The following is a 22123-nucleotide window of genomic DNA, read 5'->3' on the forward strand; positions in this document are numbered from 1 at the left end:
TGAGTTTAATTGGCCAATTACTCAGTTAAACTAAGATAATAAGTAACTTTACTGATAACTGAAAAACACGAAACATATATTAATCCAGGTTTAACCAAAGAATGAAGATTATCTTTATCATTTTTAATCGTTGTTCGTTGAACTGCTAGTCGTTCGGTGCGAAAAACCTATTATCGTAGAAAAGTTCGGTCAATTGAACTCCTCCTCTGATAACACAGCCACATTTTTTCATTGAGAGATCACTGTATTATAATTTAACGGATTAAGGAATTGCTCTAAGTGCGAATCTGAATTTCTCTATTAAATTAGCGTAAATACATAGATTTGTATAAAAACAAATTTAGAACATTCAAAGGTCTACTTTTAAATAAAGTCTGTTATATTTTTTTCATTATTCGATACTCACAGCTCAATCCTATAGATTTTCAGATTTTGCTGACATAATATCCACATTAATATATATAATACAAATTAAGATAAATATAAAAGAAATATTATAAAGGGTAGGTGTTTTCCACAGGTCCTAAGGGATGTCATAAAATTTATAACTTTCAAATTTACTATTCTTAAGTTTATAAATATTAATCATATTCAAAACAGCACCTTTTATGTGGATCAATCTGTTTTGATTTCTTCAAAATTGAGATCTCTGTAATTTTATGACTCGTTAGTTGTGTAAATCAGCAAATTTAGAAATATTTCTTCTGAATCATATTATTGATGAACATTTTTTTAATATGAAATTACACCAAGAAATATAAAATTTCCAAAAATAATTCATAAATTAATTGATTTACTACAGTTTAATTTGTCTTAAAATAAATTCGATTTCCCTTTCCATTTGCCTTTAATTGGACAATTGTATTCATAAATAAAAATTATTTTAAAATATTATTGTTTAACCACATAATTTAATTATAGTTAAATAAAAATCATTTAAACCTTGACAAAATCTCTACAAATTATTAGTCATGGTAGGTCAGTTATATGTATGTATTAGAAACTATATACAAATTACTACAATCCAAACCATTGAAAATTAGCATGAGTATAGAACAAAAATTTCAACAAATTAGCATTAATTATATAAGATACTTACATTTGAGATTGTAAAAAGCAAAAAGAATTTGTTTAATTTTAATTGATGTCCAAGTTGTCATAGTTTAATTAAAACTACATATTTGAAATTATAGTTCTATTTTTATAATAATATAAGTAAGTTTAATTGACTTTTTTGTATTTTCATTAAATTTAAGTAATTAAACAGTTTAGAACCGTTTAATAAATAAAATTCTTTAATTGTATATTAATGTATTTATGTGTAATGTATGTGTTTTTGCTTTAAAGCTATTTACTAAATATTTGAGGTAATTTTAAATTTACAATTTAACTTTCGTTTAACTTAACACTATTAATAATGATAATTATTCATAAACTACTTAAATTAATTGTTAACTAAATCTTATGAATCTAAATTGAGAACATTTTCCTCTTCACCGAAATGTTTAACAATTTCAGATAAACTTTCATAGGTACCGGTTGAGAAGCCCATTAAGGCTAATATAAGGATTACAACATTTTTAGTGTACATTAAATATCTCATCGATTGGCTGGCAATGTCACGTCTTACAATGATTTCAATAATGGGCGGAAAGACTAAGGCCAAGGCAGTGGAGCATAATGAGCCAATGAGTGAGATAAAGAGACCTAAAGCGGGTACCAATTCAGCAATGCCCACTAAAAAGAGAGTAAATAGATATTAACAATTACTTTACTTTCGACTTTAAAATTTAATTTGTTAATTAAAACTTACAGGTCACTGCTACTAGGATGGTGCGGAATGTTAAATTTCCGGTAAAGGGATGAGTATAACATTTGAATAATTGTACTACTGATGGCAACATAATTTGTATGGCAATATGGAATTGTAAAGGATAACCAAAGAGTACACCCATGGACACCATGATCTTAACAATTTGTGCGCCACTAAAGAAAAATAAGTATATGATAGATTTTGCAAAAGTAAATTTATTTCAAAACAAATTAAAACTTACATGGTATCACCCAAATTCAAAGTCAAACTACCGGCCACATTTTCGCCCCATTTCATGTAGCCCACAAAACCGGCAAGCATAAACATTAAAGTCACCTGTAATCAAAATAAACATTTCATAAAAAGCAATCATTTAACAAAAAATAATTAAAAACTTACGAAAAACATGCCCACATTCAAAACTCCCAAAGGACGATCAAAATGATTGGGATTTTCCATGGCATTTTTTAGGGGCAAAACCAAAGCAATACCTTCAAAGGCAAAAATGGCCGTACCAAAATATAAAGCCAACTGCATGGGATCGGTATAAAGTTTACGCTCAGCAACATCGGGCAAACCATCTTTCAGACCATAATACAAGGTTATACTCAAACCACAAATCATGCAAATGTTGGCTATAAATGAAACCGGAGTCAACCATTTTAGATTGGTAATCATGGAACTCAGCCAAATGGGTATGAACGTTACCAACATAACGATATGCACATCAACGTTAATATTATAGGCCGATAAAATCTTTAAATTTAAATTAAAAAAATGTGAAAATTAAAAATTGTATTTAAATTTTTTAGTTTATTTCTTAAAAAACTCACCTGTTTAATATTTGTACTGATAAATACAAAGTATATACAGCAAAAACCCAATTGCGTTACAACTATAAATACATTGACCAAGGTCTTCATGCTCTTCGCCCAACCCTGCAATTTCGGCGGCCCAGTTTCAAAACACTGCTCGACAGTTTCGGCAAAATCCGGATATTTTTCGGTATTTTTAAGATTTTTCATTTTAACCGAACAGTTAATCAACATATGCTGACAATGTATGCTGATCAAGGCTATGACGACCGTTAGTATGGGTGCCACTACGAGACCGCCATGTTTGAAGGCGAAACCCATGGCAAAGAGGCCAGGTCCAATGTTGCCCTTAAAGAGATGTATAATAGACTGAAAATAACTGTAGATGTTGTGGATGGATGTAGATTTATACTTATATATTGTTTTCTTTTTACAGATTTATCCGTTTAGAGATATATAATTTTTTTTAATATTTACCTGGTGGGTATTTCCTTTTTGATGTGATCATGAATATTGGGAGTTTCTGATAAACCAACATCATTGGGTTTCTTTTTCTGGAAGAATAAAGAAGTTGGTATAAAGTTTTAATAAAATTATATTTAAAAAAATACAATTAATAAAAAATTTCACATGTTTTATCTAGATTTTTATACAACAGTACCTTATCAAGACACTATATTCCAGGCGAAAGTATAAGTTATGTGTAAAATATACTAGACTAAATATGGCGCCAACAGATCTAGATCTGTCAGCCTAATCTCAGAATTGCTTTCAAACCAAAGTCCATGTAAACGGAATGTGCAAAATAGACCACACAAAAATATGACGCCAACAGAAGTTTACACATTTTCCGACGCCCAGAAGGCAATCAGGGCGAAATCAGTTGATTAAGCTATATCTAGGACTGTTTTGAACTGTCATCGAATACTCTTCTAGAGGTAAATTTTACATCATATGTGTACCAGGTCACTCTAGGATAATCGGCTAAGAAATGCAAATTAAACTGCAGAACCATTTAACGGATCGAGTGTTTAATTAAAAACTTTCCACTTAGAATAATTTAACGATGGGCAGGACTATATGGGTTCCCAATCGCTCGAGGATAATCGACAAAGAAAATGCGAATGTATTTGTTATAAAGAGAAGTTAAACGGATTAATGCATAACGAACCGAAGGCTGAATTAAAAACCTTCCACTTGAAATAATGAAACGATGTGTAGAACAAGAACGATCCTATGGACTGACCACAAGGAGAGGACGGCGAAAAGTCTTCTCAGACTGAGAAAGTCTGAGTTTAGAATAACATACATTATTACGGAGTCAACTATACACAATAGAACGAACGGATTTAGGTGAATGTGTAACACATTATCTGTCATTGCCATTCTTTTATCAAAATAAGATTATTCTGTCTTAAAACCAGTTAGTACATCGCAAAGGAACACAGATTAAAATATTCCCTATATCGGTCTAAAAAAGACAGTGATTTCCATTTACGTCAAAACACCTCTATTTCATCTTTCGTCACGGAGGGTGAAGACAATGTTCACTCTAGTGTAAACTTTATAAACGTGATCTATGGGGTGATGATTGACATCCTCATAGGACAAGCACATGTTACCCATAGCACCTCTACGCTTGGTGGCTATTCTGTCTAAACTAGTTTTTGTTTACATTTTCTCTACTCCCAACCCACTGTGTATTAAACACTTTTATTGAATTGTATTACTAACGAAAATAAAAAAGTATTTTTTTAATAACATTGATTCATTGACGTTTTCGTTTCAATAATGGACTTTGATAGTTGGAGAAAATTGATACAATTACAAAAAAGTAAAAAATAAAATCTTCTCAACAATTTACCATTTAAATGGACCACTGTAAATAAAATATTTATTTTTTTTTACAACATGAACACAAATAAATAAATCAAATTTATTTATGCACGAAAAATAAAACTATATTTTTTTTAACAAAAGAATAATTTTTTACATTTACTATTTTTATAAAATTGTACAAACAAATTAAACACTTGACAAATGGAAAAATTATAAGAGGAATGACAGAGAGAGAAAAAAATGTGTCTGAAATTTAATTGGACCGGGCAAATGACACGTTAAGTCAAAGTAAAATGTAGTCACGCGTTTTGCAAATATGTGGATGATGAATAAAAAAATATATTTTGGGTTGAAGACAACAAACAATATAAAAAAAATACTTAAAATATTTAAAAAAAATTAATGGATATTAATAGATCTTTATAAAAATAATAAAAGTGTAATAAATTGTTATCACGTTTTCTTTATTAATTAATAGAATTCGAAATCATAAAAGAAATACAATTTTATTTAAAGACTTTTCAAAAAAAAGAAACTGGCAAAAATGTAACAACTCAAAGTTTTGTGATATAAAAAAAAACTTTTTTATACCTTTAATCTTTGTATAAAGTCAATGATCTTTAATTGCATTTTTCTTTTAATAAAAGAAATATCTTTTTATATAAAAATTAATTCACACGCCGACACACTTAAGAAATTAAAACGCCAAAAATATGTTAAAAAGGGGATATAATACAAAAAAAAAATATTGTAAGCATTATCGTTCAGGAAAAATAAATCAAGTTCATTAAGAAAATATATATAGAATTCGTTGGAAAAGTAACTTCATTTAAAAGGAGAAATATGTTTTTATTTTCATTAAAACATTTCTGTGTACATAACAGACTTAATCCATTGGAGAATGAGAGGGTATCTTATATTATCGTCACAAGTGTTATACACGACTCAGAATAGACAATGACAGTGATATTTCTTTTGTACAATTTAAAAAGCGTCAAAAAACCTGTTACTGTTAACGTACTTTTAGAATCATATTCTTATAAATGTATGTACATATATACGTATTTAAATTATAATTTCTATACAGTAACTAGCAAAACAATGTACATATTATTAAAATAATTATAGGATTCATCTTAAGCCAACAGTTCTTTACCACTGTGTTTCCTAGAAAGGTTCTGCCAGCAGCAGTAGATGATCGTTAAACTTATACCTTTTTTATCAGTGTAATTATAATCATGCGGGGTACACGTACTGAGGTTTAACTCAAACCCGCGTCAAGATTATATTAGTTAGAGTTCAAATTCTGATACACGGCGAAATCTATTAATATTTTCGGTGCTGTTGCCGTAAAAGACAACTGATACTGGGTAGAGGATTGACTGTAGGGCTAAGCGTTGGAGTTGGAGTTTCAAAAATTACAGTGAGAGTGTCGGATGTTTTTCCTTATGATTTTTTTAGAAAATGACGTGCGCCGGATTAAATTGCGATGTTGAGGTTGAAGAAAATGTTCCTGGTTTACTATGTTAATACCAGAATTACCACAATGTGATTTTTGTGAGAAACAACCAGTCTTTGGCTTATTTAATGAAAGTGGGCGTGGTGAGTTATCTAACAGTGGTTGTAAAAGTGTCACCGTAAAATAAGGTCGTCATCTCAGGTGATTACTTAAAGTACTTCATATACTTTACGTACGCATGTGTAAAGCAAGAGAATACAGAAAGGTTTTTAAAAGAGAGCACAATTTTTGTTTCAAAAACTGAAATTCAAAAAAAAAGATATAATAAAAAATTTTTTTTAGATCAGTTCTTAAACGGATTAACTAATGGTGTACTACATTTTGAAAGTTTTGGTCAATATCATTTTTCTAACTAATTATGCTATTCAATATTTAGGGCATATATCTTTGTCATTATAAATATGGTTCTTTATTACAGATTTTTCATTCAAATCTATTAAAAATTTAAAAATATATCACTACAGTTTCAAGAATGTTTTCCAATAATACATAATTTAACTTTGACTTTACAGTTTTAAAACATATAGATTTTTAAAAAAAAAAAAAATTTTGAAAAAAAAGTTTGAAATTTGAGTTTTAAAACTGCTGGCAGAAGCATTGCAAGTCTCTTTCAGAGAAGAGGTGCCAAATGTTACGTTACAGAATTGAATAATTGAGACATGCATATCTACATATGTATGTTTAAATCACAGGGACTAAAACTAAAAAAGTTTTATATACTAATATACTTATATAGTACGTACTCCGAAATTAACCTATTCTGTAATATGTATTCATTATAGTTCCAAATCAAAGATCTTTAAATAATTCTAAAAAAAAATAATCTAAATTATGTAGTAGAAAACGAAAACAAAACTGGAAGGGAATGTATTTTGTATTTTTTAGTTCCAACATTAATTATATATAAATTACAACTTGTAAAGTTTTTCACTGTAAATTTGTAATTGTAGTTTATATTTGTAATAATATTTTTTTATAAAGTAATTGAGACAGTATTTTATGTAATACAGGAATATTAATTAAAAAACTTGTTACTTGTATTTTTAATAACTTTTTTATTAAAAATATAAACAAATTATTAAAATAGCTGTTAAATTAACTAAAATAAATATTTAAAAAAAACGTGATATTTGTCGGAATTAAAAAATAAGCATTGAAATAAATTTGCATATTTACTAAAAAAAACCTTAAGTAAATATTTTTTTGTATAAAAACAATAAAGCGGAAAAACCTTTGGATCGCTACATTTCAATCATTAAAAAACTGCGCAGTTAATTGTTTTTTTTTTCTCGTAAGAAAACGAAAAAAACTCGATTTTGTTTTTTAGTTGAAATGCAATTTTTATCAAATCGTTATTTTTTTTCAAATGCGAATTTAACTTTAGGTTTCTTTTTCATCACCCCTATCGCCAATCATCATTTTACGTGAAATATGTTTCCATTTTACTTTTTTTGGCGTAAAAAATTTCCCCTGTTGTGAAATTTTTTGATGGAATTTTGTAAACATTGAGCAGCTGTTCCATACATAATCAACTATTGTGAATTAATTGTTCACAACAAGTTCACGATAGCAATATTCTCTTCGAGGGGAATGAAAATTTCAAGGGAACATATTTTCACTTCTATTAGCGATAAGGGTTCTATAAATCAACTTTAAAAAAAGTGGAAAAAAGTTAAAAACTCTAAAATCTTCGGAAAAACTCGAAAAAAGTCAAAAAATTTTCAGAAGAAGTCGAAAATTCGACTTTTAATTAAATGAAAAAAGTCGAAAAGTCGAATTAATCGTTTCAACTTAGAACCCTAGTGCTTATGTTTATTTATTTCGTATTCAATTTTAATCATTCTCATGTGAATACCCAATTTTAAAGAAGTTAAAACAGGAAAGCAATAATTTCATAAAGTAAACAATTTAAAAAGAGCTTTAAAGTGAAATTGATATAATAATTCAATATAATTGTACTTTTATAATTCAGTATTTTAATAACCTATACAATATATAACACAAGTTCTGAATTGGGCAAAACATTTTTATTCCTAAAAATACATTAAAAATTTTGTTTAATATTTCCAAATACAACAGTAAAATATATTAATTATTTAAAAAAAGTATAATATTATTAATTGCTGGTAAAAAGTCCTTGATATGAATCATGGGTATAACGTTCTTCTTGCAATTTACAATTGCTATATTAAGTCGTATATACTTCTTAAGTAAAATTTGCTTTAAAAGCTATTATACATAAATGTTTTGCCTCTTGCATGGAATTTGTCATTAAACCTATTAAAATTTGACGCCAGCAGCAGTGCGGGTGGGGGGTTCCCAAATTGTAGACGTTATTTTTAAAAAATTCATTTTATACTAAATGATGATTTAACAGCTGTGATTTATTTATCATTATATTAAAAAAAACATACGTAAATGTTTTTAAATAAAAAAACCCACAACATTTAAAAAAAATCAATCCTTAATAAAAAAATAATATATACATTTTAACCCAAAAAAACAAAAGATCCATAAATACTTTAAAAATTCGAAACATGTTTTAAATTAAAAAAAATTCTGGCAACAGGAAAGTATTTGCCCCAAGGTTAAAGAAATATAAAAATCTATAGCTATGTACTGTGATATATATATATACACACATATATTAATATGTACTATATATGAGTAGATAATTTTAAAATATATTATTGATGTCAAACTAAAATACGCATTTTTTCCCATGACGCTAAAAAGACTGACCTCTAACAAATGAGGGAGGGGAATACATATTTATTTTGTTATAATATACATAGTAGCCAATGCAATTTCCGGTGCAAATTCTATTAAATTGCTTCTATATAATGTTCATACAGGAATTTGAATTAATAGTTTAATTATTACAAAAGTGTTACCTTACTTTCCCTTTAACCACTCCTCCCGCCGTGGATTCGTGCCTAAACTAGTTTATAACCAGTTATTTTGTAAGTAAATGTTATTAGGCCTCTGACGATAGTACTTAAGAATTATGGAATATTTTATGTTATTTACTTGTAGATTTCCAATAGTTAAGATAACATACATAACTATGTAGATGCCCTATATACGATAGTTAGCCTTTAAGTTGAATCAAAATTTGTTTAACGATTTTGTTCAATGAAGTACTGCTACAACTATATCAAATCACTTAATTATTATCGGTCAGTTGCGTGTGAAAAGTAGTGTTTTGTTTATACTTGAAAATGTCGTCGGTTATATTATATTGTCTTTTGAAGGAATGTAAAGTATTACGCTGACGTTACTTGTTTAATTGAAAGTATTATTAGAAACAGTCTAAAGCGTTAAATTTTATCCCGAGTTCGCATAAATGGTAAGTTTTTTTTATAGTTTTGAAAAAGCATTAATAGTAAGAGTTATTTGGGTATTAAATGTAGGTCAAATATTCCTAAGCCAGTCTCCCTTTAAATTTCATTCTTAACATAGTCTCGAATTTGCCTTAATCGAAGGTCTGAAATCGTGGATATTTCTTTAGATAAAAATTAATCCAATTGTTGAATTATTGTAGATTAATGGACTTCATTCTGTTGTAAACTAAATTTAAATGCATGGCTTTATATAGGACTTTACAACCCAAAACATTTTCTTTAATCGGTGGTTTTTATTTCATAGATCCAAATTGGCATTAATACTTGAAATTTAATGTCTTGTTGTCATAGTTCAGTTTTAGGCGAACTTTCACCCTTAATCCGCTTTCACACGAGCACACAAGTAATATGACCTATAAAAATTTTGTGTAAAAGAGTACGGATGGTATCGTTTAAACCCCTGATAGGCAAAAAATTGAAAACTTAATTTTTACTCTCTGCCGATGTAGGGTTTAAATGGAATATGTAATGAAACCATCACACATTGAGAGAAAATACGAATTGAAAATTTAACATTAGTATGCAGGGCCCATTTATAAAGCGGGCTTCACACGAGCACACAAGTAATATGATCTGTCAAAATTTTGTGTCGAAGATTACGGATGGTATTGTTAAACGCAATAAGTAATGAATGAGAGAAAATTCGGTGGAAAATTTGACAGTCATATGGCTCTCTTCATTTTTTGAAATGATTCAAAAAACAAACAAGTCGCATTAGATCAGGGATGTATTTTTATGTTAACACTTACAAAAAAGTGAAACAGCTGTTTCACTTTTTTATATGGATATTCCATCCACATTACTTTTACTTTTTCATTACACTTTACGTAGGTAAAGTGTGATCGTATGAAAGGCCCTTTAGAGCAGCAACATTAGCTAATGCCTATTAGGTCCACATGTAAATCAAAACTATTGATAAATGTTAATTTATAACCAATGACATCTTCAGTTCTAGATGAAAATATCATCCATATTCTAAATTAACATTGGTCATACCATAATGAGTCAAGTACATACAATAATAATTCCTGAGTTAATAGTTTTTGGTCAAGTATGATTGGGTCCTTCCGGAGCAAAGAATTGTCATGAGAATGATATTTGATAAGTTTAGGGAGAATTATAAAAAAATCGTCAGAATGCCAATTTATAAAAGTTAGGAAATATTCCCTAGTATTTATTATCTAAGGTTTGTTCAATATAGATTACAACATTGATTAATAAAAGCCTTCGCTACAAACACTAAACAATTTTTATATTAAAATTGTAGAGTCGAAATGAAATAAATTAATGGTTAAATAATTATAGTAATAAAATTAAAACATAAACATAAATTTTCCAAATGATGTGATTTAACAAGTTCTTGTCCTTCGATTTAAAATATATTTTTTTATTTAAGCAAAATTTGATTTCACTTTTTTGCCACCGGAAATAAATCTTACAATTAAAACAAATTAAATTTTAAACATTTATTAGTATTATTTATTACAATTAGCAAAAATCAAAATATGCATCTCTTTGGAAAAAAATACATACATAAATCATAACAAACTTAATTGAGTTTAATTGAATTGCTCGCTTTTAATGCATATTGTAAAGTATTTAAATTACATACATACAAATGTATGTATTTACTTGTACTGTATTTAAACAATTACTTATTTAAATTTTAAATTATAAACATTTTTTGAGATAAAATATTTAAAGATTTTTAAAATTGTTAAAAATTTAATTGTTATTGACGACACGATTTTCTTTTTAGCACCAACAATAGGAAACTTTTTGTATTATTTTTGAAATAAATCAAGATCATTTATATTTGAAAAAAAAACTTTTGAATGAAATTCCTCAAAACAATAACAGAAAATACAACAACAACAAATCAGCGAAACCAAAACAGCAATTTTTTTTTAACATTGACAATGAAAATAAAAACAAAAATAAATAAAAATATTCACCCACCAAACAAAATTTAAAAAAAAGAGAGAAAGGAAAAATACAAACAAACAAACTAAAATAAAAAAAAAAATTATATATATATACATTTAATATAGATCTAATAAATACATGTGTACGTACGTACGTATGTGTGTATGTACAATAAAACCTAGAAATAAATGACGATACACTAGGTCATCAATACAAACATAAATATGTACATATTTACATATTATTAAATTAGTATAAAACCATTTCAATTAAATTTCCTTAATTTTAAATATATTTTATTAAAATAAACACTTGTTATTGAAACAAAGTGTTAATAAATTAAAATTTATAAAATCATTGAAGCTTAAATCATTATTTTTTGGCTTAAATAATTTCTATTATTATAATTAATTATTCTAATGTGTTATGGCTTAAACAGCTTAGAGGTCAGTTACCTTTTAAATTAACAAAAAAAAAAAAAACAGAAAATAAAAAAAAAAGAAATTAACAAAACAAATTGATTCAAAATAAAATAAAAGTAAATAACTTCGTTGTTTTTTAGTGTTTATATAAATAATTATTTAAACATTTAAAAAAAAAACTAGTAAAAAACATTTCAAAATTTTTTTATACATAATCGGCTGAGACGAATTTTTTATACCCTCTTCTATCGTGACAATTCAATACAGCTGCCAAAATATTCACAAACATGACATGACGCCAGCAGGAGTGGAAAATTTTTTGTGCAAAAATTGTATTTTAATGCTGCTTGAAAAACCATAAAATTTATGGAATATTTCTTTTTTTTTTTTTGCCTATTTTTTATATTTAATTTAAATTTATCACGTCCGCCACTTATAAGTATTTCTTTCGGAATACGATTTTGAATTACAAATCAAAAAATACATAATTTGTAGTGGTTAAAAGAGAAAAAACTATTTATCTTAGACAAGGAATGGATAATAAGTTGTTTTGAAATTGCTAATGATTTACATTCTGTGAGTAACAAGTATTAGAACATATATAAACCTACTAGTTTTAGAAATTGTTATAGTTTCGACCAGACATGCAAAGTTCTGTACTCTAGTACTTTTGTCGGTACTTTTTCATATCGATATCGCTACCCCTCACTGCCGCGATACTTTTTCTTATAAAGTAACTAAGTTATAGTATAGTCTTCAGTCTAGTCCATTGTCTAGTCCATACTCTAGTCTATAGTATAATCTATAGTCTAGTTTATAGTCTAGTTTATGGTATAGTCTATAGTCTAGTCTATAGTCTAGTCTATAGTCTAGTCTATAGTCTAGTCTATAGTCTAGTCTATAGTCTAGTCTATAGTCTAGTCTATAGTCTAGTCTATAGTCTAGTCTATAGTCTAGTCTATAGTCTAGTCTATAGTCTAGTCTATAGTCTAGTCTATAGTCTAGTCTATAGTCTAGTCTATAGTCTAGTCTAGTCTATAGTCTAGTCTATAGTCTAGTCTATAGTTTAGTCTATTGTCTAGTCTATAGTCTAGTCTATTGTATAGTCTATAGTTTCAAGTTCTAAATTATAGTCAGTGAAATATCCTCATTTCAGTTCCAGTAATTTCGAAAAGTCTTTCGAAATGTGAAGTAATTTGCAAATCTTGTCATGGGCTTAGATATGATCAGATATCCCCTATGTATAAACTAATATTTTATCTTTCAATTCTAATAAGAATTAAGTTTTTTGCGACTTTATTTGTTTAAGGCAATATACTAATTTATTAAGCTTTTACTGTAGTTTTTTTTAACTTTAGCTATTGGTTGTAACAACAAATTCTAAAAAATGTCTGCAAAATTTTTATCTGACCAATAAAGATTAAATTGGAATTTATCTAAAAAGCAATAAAAATGAATGAATTAACAATAGACTGATTTATTGCAAACTATTATATACAAACAAAAAATAAATAATAGCAATACATAATAATAAGAATGAACTTGAAAAAATTGTATATAGAAAACCATTGTTAGGTCTGCATAGTGAAGCAAAAAGTGAAAGATAAAGTTTATTCATAAAATAAATATGTATTTTAATAGTGAATAGTCATGTAGCAAAAGCTAAAGGTAATTAATAATAATTATTATTTGTTTAAGCTTAAGTGTTTTTCTTTTCTAATAAAGATTATTTCGGCACTTGTCTTAAAATAATTGAAGAATTTTAGAAATATTCCAATACAAAAAGCATTATAAAAGCTTTCACGTGATACCAAACGTAAACAAACTTTGATAAAAATGCGTCTACATAACTAATCTCGTACTGAAAATCTATACCTATTCACACTTTATTATTATCTTTTTGACAGTTTGCTTGACAGCTATTCAACAGCTGTTTGATATTAAACAAAATAATAACGATAAAGTTGCAAAAATATAAATTTATTTATTTGTTTTCATTTTAAAGTTTTTCATATTTGTTTTTTTTTTTTAATAAATTGTGTACAATCTTTTTTCCCATTCATTTTAAATTCAATTCGTAAACAAACAACATACAAACATATGAGATATTTCCATTTACGAATCTATAAGTTTCGTGTGAGAACTGTTTGAATATTTTACCGTAAACTGCAGTGTTGTTTAAAAGTTTTCGTATTGATTTGATATATTACAAGGTTAACGGGTTGTTTAGTTTTTTGTATGAAAAAATCAATTAGATAGATTTAAATACAGATAGTTTTCATTGCTAATTAATTATTTAATTGCATTTATAAATATGTATACTGAACGTATTAACTTTATTTGAAAGGTAATTGAGTTTATTTCTTAGAATTATTATTATTAAAATTGAAAAATTGTATTGAAAATAGATAAAAATTTTCAAAAAAACTCGTTAGTTTAATAACGATAATTTTTACAATCCTTCTAGTCACCAATACAAATGATCTAAATTTCGACATAGTGACGATCATTGTGCCAGATCTTTTTTTATATACAATATATAAAGATATAAGCGTACAAAGGGTTGGTTTGTCGAACAAACCGGTAATACCCGTAATAAAATCTGTGTTTTTTTTAAGATAGATAAGAAAAGTGCTAAAATCGTGTCATTTTATGAACAAATATTATAAACAACTTCCATAAAATTGGTAATAACTTTTTAAGAGAAGATTAAAATGAAACAACAGTAATAAATGCAAAAATAAATACATTGGCTAATAATTTTTTTAAGAGAAGATTAACTTAAATAACTACTTTAAATAAAGCGGCAAAAATTGCTAATAAATTTTTTAAGAGAAGATTAACATGTAATTAACTTTAATAAAGTGGTGCAAATAAATTCACAATAAATTAGAAATGAAACAAAAAAATACAAAAGACCTTCAAACTAAACAGGAAACGAACAGAGATTACGTACAAGTACCTACTTGGAATTGAAAACTAAGAACTTATTGAGGCAGGTGATGTTTGAACAAAAGACTTTCAAAAAAAAAATATTTTTCAAAATACATACCAAAAAAACGGTTAAAATTTTATAACAGTTATATGGTTGTGAACTTGTATGAAAAACAAAGCTAATCAGTTAATAGACAGACTTTGCTAAATCGCTTTAAGAAATGATAAAACTTTTATAGAACCTCATCATCACTTGTGGTTGTGAATAAAAAAATATTAAAAAAAGAACAAACAATTTTATACATACACATGTACGTACAATACATACATTTGTATGTTTGTATGTATCTGCACTTGCATATCAGTGATGTGTAAACCAAATTACAGTTTTTTTGGTACAAAATTTTGAAAATTGTACCAATATTGAAGAGAAACTTCGTTTTATTGTTCTATGTAATACAACGCTTAAACCATGTTTATTGACTATGGTCCGTCTTGAGGATCATCCATGTTCATTCTTATAAGTTTTGTTAAGAATTTAAGATCAAACTATGTGTAACCGGTTGGTAGATCTTACAATGTTGTCAAATCTGTTGTTAGCAACAGGAAATCCTTACAATTTATTTTATCTGCCTACAAAAGTCGTCATTTGACACTTTTGTAAGAAAGTTGTATGACAATTTTAAATATGTTTCTTTTAATGAACAGTGTTGCCAATTGAAATAATTTAACTTACAATGGTACCATAACAATAAAAATTGTCAGATAATAAACTAAAGGACACTTCACACGATCACAATTTACGTACGTAAAGTGTAATAAAAAAATTAAATGAAATTCCATCTGTATAACAAAAAAGTAAGATTGAAACAGCTATTTTACTTTTTTGTATGTATGTATGTATTTACATAAAAATACATCCTTTATCCAATGCGACCCGCTTGTTTTTTGAATCATTAATTCATCATAATGAAGAGAGACTGTCAAATTTTCCATCCGTATTCTCCTTGAATGTGTGATGGTTTCATTACATATTGCGTTTAGATGATCCTATCCAAACTCTTCTACACAAAATTTTAACAGATCATATTACTTGTGTGATCGTATAAAGACGGCTTAACAGTGATCTGGCAATGACAACGTAATATGTTACACGATTGTTAGATGTCTGATAATATTATTGTTTTGCAATGCTCTGACATTGTAACTTCTGACAACATTGTATACATAACTTATGATTTAAGAAGGACGATCTCCAAATATGTCAATAATTCGTTCAATTTACAATAAAGTTACCATTTAATGATAGAAAAATATGTTTACGATTAGCGATAATGGAAGCATCCATCGGATTTGTGACTTTATAAGAGTATTTGATTTAATTAAAAAAATATGACCCTACTTATGACGGTATGTACTCTAGTTAAATTTAAATGATTAGTCGAAGTACATATGAATGAACCAAATTTTTTCTATTTAATAAACTTTATGAAACTATTTCCGAATTGTACCTAAAGTACCAAGTGATTGTTGAAAGTACCAACTATTTTATATTCCCCACATGCATACACATTCATAAAAATTTTATCACAAACAAAAAATTGCTTACAAAACAAAAAAAGTACCACGATCTAATAAATTTCTTATGGACACCCCACTGTGTAGAGTTAGCGATATTTTTGCGGCAGTTGTTTTGTTGTTGTTATTAGTATTTTCTGTTGTTGCTTGATTCTCTTGGTGTGCACTCAACAAGTGTTTTTTTGTTATTGTTGGTTTTTGTTGTTGTTTTTATTGTTGTATATAGTTTGTTTGTTTGGTGCTGTTGTTGTATTTTATGCGTATGCATGCATTTGCAAACAGTATTTATAGATGTGGGAATTTTCCACTCGATACTGTAAAATTTCAAACAATTTGGTAGCAGCACACACAATTCGAAATGTTTGGGTTTGAAAACGTACAAAATGTATACGAAAGTATTGTGTGGTATGGGCAAAATCAAAATTAACCAAATAATATGTTTATAAATATTATATTAATACGCAAAATTTAGTAGGTCAATGGACATTTAAAAGACAAAAACCCGTTAATGATTAAAAATGTATTAATTAAATGTTTATCAAACACATTGAAACAAATTAATATAAAACAAGTATTTATTATAATAATAGGTATACAAATATAAATAAAAGAACACACCTCTGCAATTTGAGCCATTATTAAAAAAGTTTTGTTCTATTTGCTTTAGCAAAAATTTCAAAATTTATATAATATTTTTTTTATAAAAATTCTGCCAAAAATTTGTTTTTTTATCAAAAAAAAAAAAATGTACGCGTTTGTAGGTGTTTATAAGTAAATTGGCGTAATATTTTTTTATTTTAATTTATTTTTTTTAATTTAAAATAAACACTTTCTATTTTAGTTTTTATTTTTTAGATATATTTTTTGTATCTTAATTTAAAATAAAATCTTTTTTATTTTGCGTTATTTTTTTCTGCTGTCAATGTTGTGTTAATCGTTTCACGAAATCTTTAAGACTGATTGTCCCATGAAAAGTAGACGCTAAAGTAAGTAAATAAATATACAGTATGAATGTATTTCTGGCTAGTTGCCCCACCAGCCACCGAACCAGCCAGCCAGTCATACTACCAGCGTCGACCATAAAACCACCAGCCAGGCAAGCCAACCAAACAACGAAACAAACAAACAAACAGTCAGTCAGCCAGAATTTTAGATTTTGCCATACTCTACTCTACATACGGTATGTAGAGTGTGCACACTGCTGCTGTTTATTATTTGTAGTGTAGACGACGCGCCAACCAGAGTCATACAATTTTAAGATCATTCTTTCTATTGCCACACAATCACTTTTATATTTCTATTATTGTAGATTTTTTATAAAGTTTTTTTTTTTTTAATTTTGTTTCTTTTTTTCTACAATTGTTTAAAAAAATCTGAAATTTTTTGCAATGTTTTTTATCTTTTAGTTTTTACCTCAAATTTGTGTAAAAGTAAACATGTGTGTGTGTACATTCATTGTTGTTTCATTTATTACTTTTGTTTTGTTTAATTGACAATTGGCGTTAAATTTTGTTATTGTTTTGATTCATTTACATTTGTTTATTGTAATTAAGGCAAACTTGTGTCAGTTTTAATAAACGTAAAAAATTCCAATTGGTTTTGTTTAGTTTACAAAAGAGCAGTAAGTTGATTTGGTGTTAAAGAGAGAGTTATTTTAAGAGTACTTAACAAATGTTAAGAGTAAATTGCAATTGCATAAAGTTTGTGATGCCAGATACATAATTTTCAAGAATATTTTTTTAATAAAAAAACAATTATGATTCAGTAGAGAAATATCACTTCGTATAATTTTGTTTGTATCGAATTTCTACCTTGAAATATAGCCTTGACGGTCTTTTTCAACTGGGTGAACGACTTACCACGGCCCCGTTTTGTATATTACACATCGGTGGAAATTTACGTATATGGAATTTCCGGACCAGTATACGTGCACTATTTATTCGATTGCCATAGTAGTCCCGAGAGGACAGGTGTCATGAGCAAGCTCAATATAACCCTAACAAAGGAAAACTTCACATGTAATTGGTAGTACGAAACTAGGACAATTTTAATTGACAAGTGTATTTCAATGGCCACAAAGATTAAACTCAAACACACTCAACCACTAAGGGAAATAGCTGATAAATTATAGATAGGGCAGTGACGACCTTACACCATATCACTCCTTTTTTCCAAACCTAAGTTCAGTTCTCTTCCGTCACTCCAGCTATCACTGCATTCGACTAACCTCAGATACAACTCAGAATCCATCAGATACAAGTACACCAACACCTCGTATAACCAATCTCAATGGCCAGTATCGACCGATCTTCGGTCGTCATAAAACATAGTAAAAAGTTTGTTTGAGACAGTAATGAGCCTTTTGAAGAGGATAATACGGGTAATTATATCAATTATGACCACATCGTCATAAAATTTTGTAGAGTTTTGAATATGTATGAAACTTGTTTATATCGAATTCTGTAACTTTACTGGTATTATTAAAACTGGTATCGGTGCTTAAAATGTATTCTGGAGACCACTTGTACAGGTGCTAGGATCGGTCGACATTATTCAGTCTTGTAGTAAATTAGTGACATATGTGTCGTATTAAAATAGATTTTAATATGAAACTTTAATATTGGAAGAAGTATTTTAAGTTTGGTTCTAATAAAGAAAATAATTCAAACTTATGATCATTCAAACTTTCCATCAAATTATCGAATTTTATATAAAAAAACTAATATGTATTGTATTAATTCACAAATCAAAGAAATATGTTTGTCTACTTGCAAATATCGTATATAATAGGCATTACATACATAGGTATTTTAAACTACTTTTAAAATTTATTGTAATATAAATATTTCCTCCTGATACTGCTTATCTTGGATAATAAATAATTATTGAAAATATGTATTAAATAAAAAATTACATGCATTGTTTCATTATTATCAGTAGTGTAAAATTAGTAGCAATTTATTTATAAACATTAGGTTGGCCCCAAAGCGAAAGTTATGATGTTCTCATCGAAATTTTAATTCATTCTAACGTATCATTCCTCATTCTTTTTGTTCTGACCTTAATATTTGGTACATAGGGTGCCCCTGCAGGCTACATGGTGTCAGTCAGGGGGTTGTGGATTTGATACCCACCAGAGAATCTGGGCTGTTGCACTACAACAGGCGTATGGTCATCGTTACCCTTCTCGGTAAATTAGGTTAGAATATAATTTGTAATTGTATTGGAATGAATAAAATTAAATAAATAAAAAAGGTACTTCTTGCAAAGACGATTTACACAATATTGGTAAGAACAAATCATTTATTTACGATGGGACATAAGTTTTTCAGGGCCACCCAAATATACATGTATAATATAATTTGTTTGTTTGTTTGTTTTACTTAAATTAAGAAACATTTATTTATTATTTAAACTGTTAAAGTCATTTTATTAAAAAGTATTTTGTCTAGAATATTATATAAATTTGAAAATTTTCAGTAAAATAATTGCACCATTATAAATTACATATATAAATCACGGTTTAACATTATTAAGAACTCAGAAAATTATATTTGAATTACAATGACATCATTATATACATACATATGTATGACTTTCTTAATTTCTCGAATTGACTTTAAATAGTTAAAGTTCGTTATCAAAAAATTCCCCTAAATGAAAATCATATAACATTTTATAACTTTATTTTGAAATATGTATTAAATAACCAAAAAAAAAAATATAAGTTTAAATCATATATGAAAATATTATGTATGTATGTACAATCTGCAAATAGGTTTGCATAAAGAAAGTAATAAATAAATAAATGTTTATCTGATGTCTTGATTTCGGTGGGTATGGATGGGTAGATAACATTATGTATAATTCAACAAAAAGTTTAACGATCTCTTCTTAGTCGAGGAATAACAAAACACACTTGAAAATATTACTTAAACGAAATAGCAACAAAAAACTAAAATTAAAATTATAGCTTAAAACAATTACAAACATCAACAAACCGTTAAAACGATGATGTAGATATTTAGAAAAGCAAAAAAACAAGTTTCCAAGTCAGTTCCAGCAGCCAGCCACTTTTATTTTCATTGATGCCACTTCTACGAACGAGCACATCTTCATTCAACACACCACCAACCTGTTTAGCATGCAACATAAAGTAGCAACAAATGTATAAATGTTTGTATGAGCCACGAGGATGAATGGCCGGCCACAAACGATTACAATTTATGTATTATGATCATTTTGGTTTTGAGAAGGCCAATGAATTTAACAGAAGTAAAAAAGCTTTTAATTGTAGACAAATATCATTAAAAGTAACCAAAAAAAAAAAAAAAAAACGTATACATATGGGTCACTGGAGTTCTAGGAATTTGTGTTAAAAATACGCATATAACTGAGAAAAAGAGGCAGCATTACCAAAAAACTTGTGGCAAATTTACATTCTAAACATTTGTTATTTCACACTATTAAAATATTCGATGAATTAAACTTTACAAAGAGAAGATGATAATTTAGCTTCCTTTAAGTATGTTTCTCATTTGGAAATGTAACCCAACAACTAAAAATACTTAAAAGTATTAAACAAGGTTTAAAACCTTTCCAAATTAGATTCAAAATTTCTTGACCTTTATGGAAAATATGTGTTTTAAATAAATATTAAAAGATACGAAAACTAAACATTTGCTAGAAATAATGTTTATGTTTATTACAACAAATATTTGTGCTATATGAACATATGCATAAAAGTAGACTATGTAGATTTTATTCAAATATTCACAAATACATATTTGTATGCAAAAACTTGTTAAGGACTATATTTTAAATACCAATTTGACGTAAATAAGTTGGCCTAAAACTACAAAAATATTTTTTCAAAAACTTTTAATAACACTTTGTATTTATTGGACAATCTTGAATAATTATACCCTACACCACTATAGTGGGGAGGGTATTATACGTTTGTGCTGATGTTTGTAACATACAAAAATATTGGTCCAATATCCACCTTAAAGTATACCGATCGATTCAGAATCATTTTTTGAGTCGATTAAGACTTGTCCGTCCGTCCGGATGGCTGTGTGATTTGAACCTTTTATGCCATAATTACGTCAAATATTCTATTATCTTTCTAAAAATTGGTACAAATAAGTTATTTTACCTATTTGACCCTAGTCCCCATACAAACCCCCCTTCCAACAAGTCTAAAATTGACTTGTAACCATTTGTATCGCAATGAAACTCAACAAAACTAACTGTTATTTAAAAATATATCCTTTTTCCAAATTTACCGAGGATCGGCCCATATTTGACCTATATATAGCCTCATTTAGAAATTTTGGTTTTTAATCAATAAATTGCTTAAATATTTTGGAATAATGTTCAACATAAAAGTTTCTTTATAAAAAGTAAAAATTTTAAAAATATACTCATGGTGTAGGGTATTATATGGTCGGCCATGCCCGACTATACTTTCCTACTTGTTTTAAATTATATAGAGTTCTCTAAGAGTTAAAAAATACGAGGGTTGTTGACCTAAGAAGAAACTATACTTTCTGCACTTTTACGTACATGTGTTCCTGGGTTAGTAGTTCTAGATTGATGTATAGTTAGTTATATAGTTAGTTAGTTCATTAGTTAGTAAGTTAGTTACTTAAGCTTCCAGTTTCGTTCATCTGTTTACAATTTTATGCAACCCTCGTATTAGATGTAACTACTGCCTGAAAAACATTTAGAATTTTTCTAGTTAGTTGATAATGACCACTGGCCTCATCAAAGTTTAAACAAGTAAAGAAATTTTTTCTTCAAATAAAATCTCATGGTAATAAAATAAACTAAGGAAATTTGTTTAAGGGTAATTTGTGGTTTTTGCATTT

The 22123-nt window shown here is 27.5% G+C and overlaps 1 protein-coding gene across 3 annotated transcripts; it reads right to left on the reverse strand.

Moving 5' to 3' along the window:
- Window positions 1–1263: 1263 nt before the first annotated feature.
- LOC111674988 (proton-coupled amino acid transporter 1) lies at window positions 1264–16927 on the reverse strand. 3 transcript variants are annotated; one of them, XM_023435680.2, is made up of 7 exons: window positions 16869–16927; window positions 3106–3182; window positions 2647–3007; window positions 2213–2569; window positions 2055–2149; window positions 1814–1986; window positions 1264–1737 (listed from the first exon to the last, which is right to left on the reverse strand). In XM_023435680.2, the coding sequence occupies exons 1-7, from the start codon at window positions 16884–16886 to the stop codon at window positions 1463–1465; spliced, it is 1356 nt and encodes a 451-aa protein (XP_023291448.2). In that variant the 5' UTR covers window positions 16887–16927; the 3' UTR covers window positions 1264–1462. The 3 variants fall into 3 exon arrangements, with proteins under 3 accessions (XP_023291448.2, XP_046802907.1, XP_023291456.2); XM_046946951.1 differs by having other exon boundaries at window positions 1265–1737; window positions 2647–2997; XM_023435688.2 differs by having other exon boundaries at window positions 1265–1737; window positions 2647–2976; window positions 16869–16912.
- Between the last annotated feature and the right edge of the window lie 5196 nt (window positions 16928–22123).

Source organism: Lucilia cuprina, chromosome 3 (assembly GCF_022045245.1).
Source record: "Lucilia cuprina isolate Lc7/37 chromosome 3, ASM2204524v1, whole genome shotgun sequence".
Classification (NCBI taxonomy): Eukaryota; Metazoa; Arthropoda; class Insecta; order Diptera; family Calliphoridae; genus Lucilia; species Lucilia cuprina.